The 13,561-nt window shown below is 41.4% G+C and overlaps 1 protein-coding gene across 17 annotated transcripts in view; it reads left to right on the forward strand.

The window, feature by feature from the left end:
- The window catches only part of foxp1b (forkhead box P1b), a 165,476-nt gene that overhangs the window by 118,400 nt on the left and 33,515 nt on the right, over positions 1-13,561 (forward strand). For 14 of the 17 annotated variants that reach the window (XM_034310961.2, XM_034310965.2, XM_053231834.1 and 11 more), the window contains 3 exons: positions 8,467-8,604; positions 9,467-9,559; positions 12,608-12,749. In XM_034310961.2, coding sequence (XP_034166852.2) covers positions 8,467-8,604; positions 9,467-9,559; positions 12,608-12,749 — 373 coding nt within the window. Of the gene's footprint in view, positions 1-1,222; positions 1,483-8,466; positions 8,605-9,466; positions 9,560-12,607; positions 12,750-13,561 lie in introns of those variants that run through there. The other 3 variants (XM_034310977.2, XM_034310979.2, XM_034310981.2) reach the window with 2 other exon arrangements.

The following is a 13,561-nucleotide window of genomic DNA, read 5'->3' on the forward strand; positions in this document are numbered from 1 at the left end:
AGATTACACATTAAATTACTTATGTTAATCAAAGAGCACAACTATGTAACAGCAGTATAACAGTAGCAGCAGCATTCCAGTTGCTGTAAGAGAAAGATGCTGGTGGTACATCATGTCTAAAATAACCACCGTTCTTCAGTGCAGAGAGAAAATGAATGTAATCAATCCTTCCTTCTAAAGTGGACTCATATTTTGTGAGACGGAATTAGCCAGTAGGGGGCAGAACCATGTTCCTTTTTTTTTTTTTTTTTTTTTTTCTTTTCCCTTTTCTCCTTTTTCTTGTAATAAGTTGTGAGTGTGATGATATGTAGCACATGTGTGACCTCTGAGCGCTGAAACAGTGACAGTCGTCGTGCCCGAATGATGGCCGTGCCTTTCTCCTGTTACTGACTGCAGTGTAGTAGGACAGCCAGTGGAAGTCCGTGTAGCCAGGAGTGATTCACGTTTAAGGAAGTCTTCTTGTATGAGTGGGATTTTAGTCAGCTGTGTTTGAAAAAGGCCGGGCCTTCAGTTATCATGTTTACATAGCTCACAGTGAATAAGTGTTCCTGAGGGGAAATTTTAGACGATATCCTGATGTTTCATTCTGTTGGAATAGACATATCCCAATGTTCATAATCAAATTAATTCAAAATAAATATGATAAATTCAGTTCCGCATTCATAAAATGACTCTTAGATTTTCAGTCATTTGAAATGTAGGTTTTTTGTTGTTGTTCCTTGTTGTAAACCAGAACAATAAGACTGATAGAAAGGTAGCTCATTCTTCTTCTTTTCTTTGCGCCCCAACCCCTTCTCAGCACCCCTTCTGTTTTATTCTCTCTTGGCCAGATAGTTGTGTTTAGTTATCTGTTGTTTAATTAAAGAGACTCCTTTCTTCAGACTTTCATTGTTTCACGAGCACGCAGTGAACCCCCACCGGGGTCAGAGGGTTAACAGCCGTCAACTGTGGTGCTTTTTTTTTTTCTTCTGTCTCTTGTTATTTTTTTAGTGGCCCGCACAAAGACATTGCTTCACCTGCACCCCCCCCCCACCCCCCACCACCCCCCACCACAACACACACACACACACACACACACACACACACACACACACACACAGCCTGCGGCGGCCCCCGCTGCTGCTTGTGTCCCCATTTGAATTGATTATGTTTAGAGCTCAGCTTGTGATTGGTGGAGAAAGGGCGTGGTTGATTGGATAGTTTTGTATCTTGTCAGTCGGGCAGCAACCTCACGCATGCAATCTGTCCGTATCCCCGGGAAGAAGGCTTGAGACGCGACAGCACACATACACACACACACACACACACACATGCTCTTGCTGTAAACACCTCTCTCTCCTGTGCTCTCTCTCCCTCTCTCTCTCTCTCTCTCCCTCCCTCGCTCTATGCTCTGAGTCTCTGCTTCTCTCGTCTTCCGCGATTCTCTGAACGGCCCCGGCGCTCTGCCTCTGTTTACCCTGCCAGCTAAATGGAGTTTGTCAGGTTTGTCAATATGATTGATTCTCTAATTCTGTCTGCTTTCTTTTTCTCTGATTTTCTTTTTAGAAAGAACAATTTAATTTTTCCTGGGAAAAAAGAGAATGTGTGGGGTTTGTGTGTATGTGTGTGGGTGTGTGTTTGTGTGTGCATGTGGAGGTGTGATGTGTAATTTGAGCATTTTTATGCTGGATAGCTGTAGAGTCAGGCTCGGATCAGATGGGACCCCTCATCACCTGTAGAATAAAACACACACAGCGTACACTTCTGCTTATAGAAGTGCATGTTTGGAGGTTGCTGTAGTTTTTTTGTCTGTCCATTGCAATGCTTTCATGATTTTGTCTTTGTGTTTTTTCAAGTTGTTTGTTTGTGTATTGTTTTTCTTTTTTTAAGTTGACCACAGACTTTTAAAGTAACTTGGGTTCAGTTTAAAAGAAAAGTAACTGTGTGTGTGACCTCTATAAATTAGTTTTATTTATGAAAATTTTCTGTACCCTAAAATAGTATAGCCGTTATGCCTTACATGCACGTGTGTGTGTGTGTGTGTGTGTGCGCTCGCACGCACTTGCATGGTAAGTGAGAAAGGTTGGAGGTTAAAAGGGCTCTGCCAGCCCTAATCTGTGGTGTGTATCATTTAGGTGAACAGAGTAGCATGCCATTGTATAGTGTGTGTGTGTGTGTGTGTGTGTGTGTACATGTGCCAAGGGCAGTAGACGAGGGCACGGGAATGTGTGGCAAAGTTGCAGTGCTATGTACCAACTTACTTTCTTACTCTCTCATGCACACACACACACACACAAACACACAGTACACACTTACCTTATGAACTTTTCTCTGTTTAAGTTTTCTTTGATTTAAAATCCCTTTAGATCTTCCATGAATTTGAGAAATAAATATTGCACATAATTTCACTGTCAGCATGCTGTTATTACATTTCTTCCTCACGATCATGAAGTGCTAAAGCTGTCAGCTGCTCATTTCGTACCTCTAGCCAGTGATCGCAGTGCACTGTCAGTGTTTAGACTGGCAGCAGGGTGCTGCGTTGGGACATGGAGAAGCAGCGAGAGTGAGTGGGAGGCAAGTAAAGGGGCGAGAATGTGTAAAGGTGTGTGTGGAAACTATAGACGAAGCTTCGGTGCGGTCTCAGGGCTAATACTCTACAGCTGCATCTCATGCTTTAGGGGCAAGTAAGAGACAGATGATTGCGCTGGCACTCTGTAATCAGAGTTGATTCATTGTTCATCAGTAGTGCATTAGAGTTCCGCCTGCATTTGTGCTGCACGTCAACACGGCATGACACCACTAACACCTGTCATTTCTGCCGCATGGCACAAATACATGTACTGAAGCAATGTGAGAGTGTGTATCTGAAAGGCAGAATAGAAGTGTACATTTGTGTGCATGTCTTCAAATGTTTTAGTGTGCAGTGTCTGTAGAAAATTGAGAATAGCTCGGCAGTGACACACAGTGCCAGCTGTTCCCTTCTGTTCCCTCACACCCTCAACACTCAAGAAGAAAAAGGCCCAGAGAGCATTCGTTTCCTCAGGTTCAACACTCATTTGCTTTTGACTTCTTTACCCTCTCCCAGGATGCACTCCAGACCCTCTGGCACAAAAGCTATTTTGACAGTTTTATGATTTGCAGGGGAAAAAAAAAAGTCTCTCAGTTTGCTCAGGCAACTTTTTCCTCCGTTTATTTGTGAGCTGCAGCGCTTTTAGTAAGCTGAAGTAGTCATCCATCATATTATCTAATTATCATCATATTATTTTTAACTACATACTACAGCAGTAAATTTCACGTTGGCCAGACATAGACGTTTGATCTGTCTTCATCTTTTTCAATCAGCCCCTGCCAGCTGACAGCAGTATCTCCCCTCTGTTATCAGTGCTAATTGGATTCACGCCTCTGAAAAGACAAACATCACAACACGGGCATAAATCAGAACGAGACAAGGTTCGGCTCAGCCAACGTCTGGCGTCATGGAGACATGGATTAGCATCGTGGCCGTTGTGCCGTGGCAGAGAATGGAAACTATCTACACGCTGGACGTGACGGCTTTTGTCTCGCAGCAAATTCTCTGTTTGATGCAGGGAGGATTTGCAAGTCTTGTGATCTTAATTAAATTTCTGACAATGCCAGTAATGCGTCTGACAGCACACGTGGTGTTGCTTTAGCTTGCCTTGTTGGTAAAATCCAAATGATATTAAATAGTTTTTAGGGTGAAATGGCGATGGGTGAGTAGTGAGGGACAGATGTTTTTAGGCTAGGCAGAGTCTGAAGTATTTTAATTTGGTTTTTATATCTTGGTTCTTTTTTTGTTCTAAAAAACAACACAGCACTGAGTGACCACATGATTAGTCTGAGTGAAAGTTTCATGTGCTGTGTTAAAAGTGCATTGTGTGTGTGTGAACTAACATGATAACTAGTAGAGGACTATAGGGCATCTGAAGTGTGTGTGTGTGTGTGTGTGTGTGTGTGTGTGGAAGGCCCTGTTCGTCTGCAGAGACCTGAGCAGCAGAAAGAGTACACTCTGTTCAGCAGAGCTTCAGTGTTTGGTTTAGTGTAACTCTTCCTCAGACCATCTCCATTGTGGGCATCATGGGTTTGTTTGCCAAAACAACTCGCTACTGTCATAAAACATGAGCTTTTTTCCATGAGCTTTAAAGATGAATTGAATGCAGTAGACACTTTTGTTTTTACTGTAGCAGTCCCAGACTAAATGTATATGGGCGTAGGTCTGAAATTTTCAGATAAAGGTATATATTTTTGTTTCTTGGAATTATTATTAGTAATAGTATTATTAGTATTATTACAAGTGTGTATGTGTGTGTATACATACACACACATTATTTTATGACTTCTACATTATCGATTCAGTACAAAAACATTTTAGATTTCCACACAAAATTAAATGTTACAGAAAAATATTTATATGTCAGTAAGGAAAGCAGCATATTACGTAAGAGACACTTTTCAGACAAAAAACATAATGAAGGCTGCTGGGTTTTGCTGCAAACATAAAAAGCAAGTGTGACAGTCAAAGTCTCTAGAAGAACTGTAGCTGGATCTGAAAGATGCTCAGTAAAACTTATAGCTAATTTCCTTATAAAACTGCACACATTGTACCTGAGACTACTTTATTGCTTTTTTTTTTTTTTCAAAGCGAAGGATCGTCACGACTTTGGTTCATTTATTACTGTTTACTGCTCTTTATAGTACTTTTTTAATGTAGAAACATTATTTAATTTTTTAATTTCATTATTTTTGAAGGCATCTTTGGGCTATAGCATTTCTTTGCGTGTGCCAAGACTTTTGCACAGTACTGTGTGTGTGTGTGTGTGTGTGTGTGTATGTATATATATATATATATATATATATATATATATATATATATATTTGACAGATATATAGATGTGGCTTTGGCTTAAATGAGTAATCTTAGACGGCTGCTTTTTTCCTGCTTTCTAATAAACACGAGCATGCGATGTAAATGAGCCATTCCATCCTTGTCGCTGGTTAATTACGCCGGTTTGCTCGGCCGTGGTGCGAGGCGGAGTGTGAAATCCTCGTTTCCGCTCGGTATCTGCAGCCTCTTAGAGTCGAGTGGCGCTCACGTCCGAGTCTGTGCAGACAAAGGTAAAGCACACGCCGGCTTCAAACGCAGAGCAGGCTTTTCTGATTTCTCACGGGCTTGTTCTGTTGCTCTTCACCATTCCGTTTGATGTCTTGACAAAACAAGACGACACCAGGGAGCATTAAAATTTGATTTTTTTCTTTTTTTTTTCCCAGCACTTTCGCCCTCTCCAACCTGTGCACTGTGCGGCCACTTCAGCGTTTTAAGATGGTTTTCATTGAAGTCTTTGCCACTTTTCATTTTCACTTTTCGCACCATTCATCTTAATTGCCACTGCCACCAAGAGAGTCTTCCTCTCTCTCACTCGCTCTCTCTCTGTGTCAGAGCCTTTTCGCTCCTGTGGGCACACAGTGTTCATTAAGACAGTATCAGTGAGTCAGATGGGTGTCAGATGTTTTCTCATTAGGCTAGCGTTTGCCCTGCTAGTGTCCTTTCCTTAGTGTGCCCTCCCCTACACACACACACACACACACACACACACACACACACACACACACACACTAAAAGGAGTGCACTGTGAGCAGGTAGCCTTTGTAGCCTGCTCTTGAGCTGAACATTTACGTTCCTGCTTCTGTTTGCTGTGAGGTTGATAGAGATCTTTAAAAGAAATGTGGCATTTTTTGGATGAGATACAATGTCTGTACAAGTTGATTCCAAATTTAGTGTGTAAAATATTATGTAATGTGTAGTGAAAATGATGAAAATGTATATTTCAAAAAAGGTCAATGTTATTGGCATGAATATTGTCAGCATTGTGTTTTTAGTACAAGTAGTGCTCATATCTTCATGTATTGGCATGTATGCAAACGTGTGTGTGTGTGTGTGTGTGTGTCAGTGGTCAGTAATCCAGTGATATCACATTGCCTACAGTCAGGTTTCAGCTCTTTTTTATTGATATGTATGTGTGTATAGCATTTACACTTGTGATCATAAATGTAGAAATTCATAAATGTCAAGCATTTAAATTGGCCTTTCTCAGACTTTTTTCCTCTTGTTCTTGTTTTTTTTCTATTTAACATCAGATGTTTTAAAAATACTAATCTATGTTTCTCAGATTCTCTGACTTGTGAGTGATGAAAAGTGATATTGAATCACATCTGTGCTTTAGCTATGCATTGTCTTTCTCTCCTCTATGAAGACGGCCACTTATTCCTGTTCATTGTTTCTTTTATGGTCCTCCTCCATGGTTCTTGTCAAAGAAAGAGAGAGAAATGGGTCTCCAAATGGAAAGCATCCTTTCCATCTCTCCCTGTCTCTCTCGATTGTGAAGTGGCCTGGTTGCAATGGCTGTGGTGATATTTTTCAGTTTAAGTGCCCTCGCGTAGCTTAAGCAGATCGCAGCTCATTCAGCGGAGGATTAAACACCAGTAGTTACTGTGATCAATAGGTTAAGAAGAGTACAACCCTTCTCCCCTCTAATGACCCCACTGGTAATGGGTAATAAAACAGGGGCTGTAATAGAGCTCAGGGTCTAGAGCCGTACTTTCCATCTACACACGCACACACACTCACACCGGAGACTGATGTCAGTGTGCATGAAGGGTGTAAAATTAAAGAAATTAATTAACTAAAGCAGAGCTCACAGTTTATAGCATGGCTGTTGAGTACTGTGAGATAATGTGTTATTTTTATATCATTTGATTCAGCCAAAGCTTTTGAAGTAGACATATTTAACAGATTAGCTAGGAATGCCAGGCATTATGCAGCTGTATTCAATACTGCACTCACTAAAAGAGTGAATATAGATCCAGTAAAATATTAAAAAATAATAATAAACAAATAAACACAACAGTATCAGTACAGTTTAAATCAAACTGTTTGTATGCCAGTGCTTATTAAAGCATGTATATACGTCATGATGTGCTGCCCACCACCTCCTTCTTGTCTGCCTCCCGACCTTCAAAATAGTTCATCAAAATTAGTGATGCTGAGCAGTAAGGACACAGACGCATAATGACCGTAAAATGACTGAGTAAGGGGCGTGGCCTATGGAAATGACGCCAAAAAGCTATGGGGGGGGGAATTAAAAACAAAACTATCAAGATGGCTTGCTTATTAAGTCATAGCACTGCCCAAGCTGAGGTATGGCATTTTTCCTGTGGCTTCTAACACCTTGTGTGTGGGGGGAAAAAAAATCTGTGCTTACATGTTAAGTTAGTGGCTAGCAATGTGTTCCTTCTGTTTTGCCACATTTGCCCTTTAGCCATGTTGTGTTGGCTGTCAAAGCAGCACTGTGTTTACGCATCGAGTGACTCTTCTGCTTTGACACCTCTGCCCTTTGTAGCACTGGAGATGTGCAAGGCATTCATTAAAGGTGGTTTGTTTGTGTTGTATTCCTTTAAAGCGAGGCAAATTAGGCCATATTTATGCAGGCGGATGACAAACAAGGCCTCAATTACATTTTCCAGAATGTTCCAGGCCGTGTCATCTGCCATGATGCACGGATACAGTTGGGGTAACCTTGGTGAATGCTGTCACCCTAATGTCTGGCCCATTAAGCCGAGGCAAAGCATGCACTGCACACACACGCGCACACACACACACACACACACACAAGATCGCATGGTGTGTTATCAGTGGCAAATGTGAAATGCTCTTAAGTTCATCTCTATCTTGTTTGTCCCAAACGTTGCAAGGAGGAGCTTTTAATGGCATCATGTACAAAAACACGCGCGCACACACACACACAGACATACACTGATTACACTGAGCCTCTCCAGCAATTAAGGGTCCCTGTCGGCTGTGTACGAGGATCCTCTCAATGTCACCACACATCACACTGCTCTCCACTCACACTCCACTATCACACCTCTTTATCTCCGTGTGTTACAGTGTTATTGGGACCGTTTTCTAAAAGAGGTCCTGAGAGCACACTGCTTTCCACATTCTTGAATTGTCATTACAGCGTTTGATTTTCTTTTCATACCTCGTTCTGTTTGCAGCAGTGAGATGGGGCTCTTCAAATAATATATATACATATATATACATTTTATTATATATATATATATATATATATATATATATATATATATATATATATATATATATATATATATATATAAAACTGTGTGATGAAAACACAAAACGTATTCTGAGCAGATAATGAAGGCAAGAAGAGCACTATATGCTAATGGGCAGTTGCCTTGTTATTGGAGCGAGGCATTGTGCTGATTGGGATGCTGAGTGTTTGATGGTGTGGATTTGTGTAATTTATACTGGGTCTGTCTCTCGTCACGTGTGTGAGCACGTCTTTCATTTGCTGTGTCAGTAGTCCTATTATTTCTCCATATAAATGCATTTAAAGATAGAGTACTGTATAGACTTTATATAGTAATAACTGTGTGTGTGTGTTGCAGGTGCCAGTGTCAGTGGCTATGATGACCCCGCAGGTGATAACTCCTCAGCAAATGCAGCAAATTCTCCAGCAGCAAGTCCTGAGCCCTCAACAGCTCCAAATCCTCTTGCAGCAGCAACAGGCCCTGATGTTACAGCAGGTACACACACACACACACACACACACACACACACAGATGCAAGCAGGATGCATCCTGTCGATCAGTGGAAAGAGAACACCACAGGGACCAAACTCTGACCAGATACTGTTTGGTCATTCTGAGCATAGCAGTGACACTGACTTCATAGTGGCATGATTGTGTGTGTGTGTGTGTGTGGCACAGCTCTGCAGCGTTGTAGGGGTTGTTTATTAGACAAACACCATTTTATAAGGCACACCTACAATGTTAATAGTGTGACGTACTTGACAGACCAGCTAATGAGTCTCCATATAGAATGCATACTAGACTTTTATACTAAACATTGAGTTTTATTATTTTGTACAGAAATCACACTGTAAGAATATGCCACAAAAGATTTTACTACAGTGTTGTTGAAGTTTACCATTTGTATTATTATTAAATTGTATTTTATTTATTTTTGGATCACACTAAAGCCATGATTCTCAAAGTCACATCCATGAAGCATAGCCAGTGGGTCTGTGATTATTACATTTGTGAAAAAAGTACAACCCACACAAATCATTCTAAAAGTGTATAATTATATGACTGAGTTCTTACAGTCATCAGCCTGTTTGACCAGTTTGACACTTAAATAGTTTTAATCCAAACCTTAGAAACTCAAAACCAAGTAGTCCTTGTTTGGCAATTGACATGAACTTGAATCTAAATGGCAATTTAAAATAAAACTGTGTTTCAGGATTTATTACTGTACACTGCAACCCCTTTCCATCATCTGACTCACTGCTGTATATGTGGAACTCAACAGAGCTCTGAATCACGTGTTAGTGATACTCACTTGAAGTGTGTGTGTGTGTGTGTGTGTGTGCACACGTGTGTGTAGCAGCAACTTCAGGACTTCTATAAGAAGCAGCAAGAACAGCTCCATCTCCAACTCCTTCAACAACAACATGGCAGCAAACAGCAGAGCAAGGAGGTATTCTGACATCAAACACACACACACACACACACACACACACACACACATATGCTTGCCATTACCTGTTTAGAACACCTGCTTTGTGGACAGGTATAGACTTAATGCCATTCCTTTAGTTTTTCTCCTGTTCAGGAAATACACTTTAGTTTGTGCTCCATTTCTTCTGCTTTTCTGATGGAAAGCATATACAAAGTCAGATAATTCCTTCTGCGGAAAAAAAGAGAGAAACAAAGAGATGTCGGCCTTCATAAATTTGAAGAGGCTACTGGTTTAATAAACATGGAAATGGCAGCAGAGGAGCCATGTAATAGTGGGCTATCAAAATGGGACTTGTTTTCTCTCCCTTGCTCTTGCTCTTTTCTTCCTGTCTCTGTGTCTCGCTCTCTCTCTTTCACTGCCAGACTCTTTCTTCAAGTTTGTGCCTGGTCTCAATTACAGTGGCTCTGTGTTAATGACTGGCGCATGCAGGCGTCGCTCCAGACAAAAGAACTGATTATTGCTCGGTCAGAAGCAGTTCAAAGGCGATCCAGGATTTTCCGACTTTTACTTTTCCCCTCTGACAGTCACGTTCCCTTTCCGAGTGCATAAATTAAAATGAATAAAAAAAAAAAAACCACGCACACACAAGCATGCACATGCATGCGCACATACACACACACACACTCTAACATCAAAGTCCCCAGGCTTGCTAATTAATGAACTAGGGGCTTCAGTTTGGACAAGTTGTGCTGCTTCACTTCCATAAATCAATATGACAGGGCTGTTTCTCATGTTTCTGATAAGAAATGTCATTCTCTTTCTTTTTTCTCTCTCCCTCGCTTGTTCGCTCGCTCTCTTAGGATAGGGCAGAGGGGAGGAGGGTGAAGTTGACATAGCAAAAAGCTACAATTGATCAGCTGAATGGGGAACAGTGAATAAAAAAAAAACAATTTTTTGAAGCGCATTATGTTTGATCAGAGGAAATTGATGCAGCCCTCAAGAGGCCTGTTCGTCTTGCTGATATTTTCTCTCCCTCTCTTCTTCTCTCCTCTTTCTTCTATCCATTTGGATTTCTTGTGCCGCCATCAAAAGACAAGAAGAATCACTGTGTGACTCCCTCCCGTGGGGCCTCGGCACAATAACCCCCTGTTGTTGCTTTGTGCCTCGCTTTCATTTTAAAGACATCAAATTTTTTTCTTTTTGAGTTTTTTTTTTTTTTCTTCAAAGATCTTTACCTTCATATCGGAGTCGAAACAATGAAAGGGTCTGCAAGTGTCACTCTGTATTACGTTTGTCTGCGTTCTCTACCCCGCCTTTGTGTGCCATTTGGTGTTAAGCCCTCATGCTCTGATGGGACACTGTTAGTGTAGTGTGTGTGTGTGTGTGATTGGGGAAAGGGACCTCTTACATACAGTAGGAGTGAGAATTATAATTCACATGACTTACTAACTACATAAATTTGACTGAATGATTTACTATTCAATCCTCATGTAGGTTAGAGCTATAGCAAACTCATTTAAAGGAGTCATTTAAGAAGAACAATTCATGCACAAATTTGTTTATCTCAGTGCACAGGAATCCAATAAGTTACATTTTAAGCTGAAGGTGAATTTTTTTTCAATTTGTCCATAGATATGCTTTTTAAGATTTTTTTTTAAAAAAATCCATTTTTCATTTTGTCATATCAATTCATAATGCAAAATTCCTTACCGCTTTTCTTTAAATAAGCACGTGACCATTGCTCAGAGAGAGAAAGCTTGTTTTATCAGGAGTGTTCAGTTTGCTCCGGGTCTCCTGTGTGACCCGGCCTCCATGGTGCTGCGAGACCTTTTTTGTTTGCCTTCAATCGGGAGCAGTAAACACAGCAGCGCATCCTGTGTTTGGGAAGAGGGTGCGGTACACAGCTTGGCAGCAGCAAGAGGTGTACTTTAATGCCCACACACACATACACACACACACACACACACACACATGCTCGTACACAATGCTGACTCTGATCTGTGAATATTTCCAGCTTTGTGCTGCTGTCAGTTTGAGAACAGTTATTAAGAGAGGGACAATTGAGTGTTAACCACACTTGTCCCTTTCTCTTATCGCCATAAAATTGTCTATTTGTTTTGATGCGTCACAAATCGTGGATATTAGATCAGTTCGATCGTTCTCTCTTGTTTGGTCTGTCTGTCTGGCACAGCATTCTGCTCTCTGCCGATTCTTTTCTTACTCTCTTGCTCTATTTCTCTCCTTTTCTTTGCCACGTTCTCTTTTTTCTTTACCCTACCACGTTATGTTCCATCCATTTTCCTCTCCAGCTGTGCCCTGAACATACCTCACAGGTCTACTTGAATAAAGAATTCTTCTCCACCACCATTGTTCTTGTAGAAAACAGCTCACCCTGTGAGGTCGCTCCCATCGCTAGGCTCCTCTGCTCTGAGCTTACACAGTATACACGAACACCCGAAATCCCGATGGGATTTAGTTTATTTTTACTACAGGTTCAATTATTTAAAAACATTTTAATTGTTCCACTCCTTAAAAATTAAATCAGTACAGAGTAATAATGGGCATGGATTTTTTTAACAATCACTTCTAGCTGGTGTGTGCTGTATAGTTCTGTTCTTCTTGCATATTTTTTTAAATAATACCACGTATTGCACGACTAAAAGTAATACCCGAGGCACAGCAGTATAGTGTGCCATGAGGTTTGTGATAATACTCTAATGCCAGCTACCCCAAAGCCCCTTGCCCTCCTCAGCTCTTTGATAGGAAGGCAGCGAGCCGTTTGTTGTCTAAGATCTGAGCTTTGATACGGCAGATGATAAAGGCTTACTTTCGGTTGCACGCATGTTCACTGAATTATGAATGGCCATAATTAAAATCCTGCGGTTCTTATTATGAATGATTAACTATGTTGTTTCATTGTTTGTCACAACTCTGAGTTAATTAAGAGAGGAAGGCATGTACCTGCCGTGTGTGTGTAAGAATGATTTGTAGTCTGTTGTCTCAATGTCCCTCCTTGCTCTCTCTCTCTCTCTCTCTCTCTCTCTCTCTTTCTCTCTCTCTCTGTAGGTTTCCGCGCAGCAGTTGGCGTTTCAGCAGCAGCTCCTTCAGGTTCAGCAGCTGCAGCAGCAGCACCTGCTCAGTCTACAAAGACAGGGCCTGCTGTCCATCCAGGCTAACCAGAATCTGCCGCTGCACTCTCTCACTCAGGGTGAGGACGCGTGCACACACACACACACACTCTTATGCATCCAACATGTATATCATGTCATTCTGTATCTTAATGTCCCAGTGAGGAGAAATGGAAATAAAATAGTTTATTCAATCTGATTCAGTTTGACACACACACACACACACACACACACAATCTCACTCCCAAGCTCTCTCACTCACACTCCTTACACCTCCACATAGACTTACAGTGATACTTTCACCTCCTTCTGCTTTAAACTGCTCATCTTTAAACGCCTGTGTCCGGTGTAAGATCTGTGTATTGTAACTTACATCATCTCATATTCTAACCTTAATTTAATTTCACCAAGCCAGGACTCAGTCTCATCCCCACGCCTCCTTTCATCCTCCTCCCTGTCACTCCTTATCCTCCACTGGCTCCGTTCCAAGCCGAAAGCACACCAGGTGCGTTGTTTCCCAGCTTCCCCTGAGTGAATCGTGGCCAAGCCCCTATTTTCACAAGCACACGCTGAGTCAATACTTGTTTTGCCAGGAAGTTTATTTCATTATACACCCCCTGTAATATTTTCTCAAGGAGCAGCTACATAGTCACAAAAGCTCTTTCATATAAGGTTGCCCCCCCCCTTCCCAACACTGACTGTTTTCTCTTGCTCTCTCTCTCTCTCTCTCACTCACTCTCTCTCTCTCTCTCTCTCTCTCTCTCTCTCTCTCTCTCTCTCTGTCTAAGACAAACAACCTCTTAGTAAGATAAGGCGAGAAAGGGAGGAGGAGGTGGAGTTGGTTAGGTAATGTGCAAACACAGTATTTGTGCAGTCTTGTTATTGTTTGTTC

This window comes from Pangasianodon hypophthalmus, chromosome 2, assembly GCF_027358585.1.
Source record: "Pangasianodon hypophthalmus isolate fPanHyp1 chromosome 2, fPanHyp1.pri, whole genome shotgun sequence".
Classification (NCBI taxonomy): domain Eukaryota; kingdom Metazoa; phylum Chordata; class Actinopteri; order Siluriformes; family Pangasiidae; genus Pangasianodon; species Pangasianodon hypophthalmus.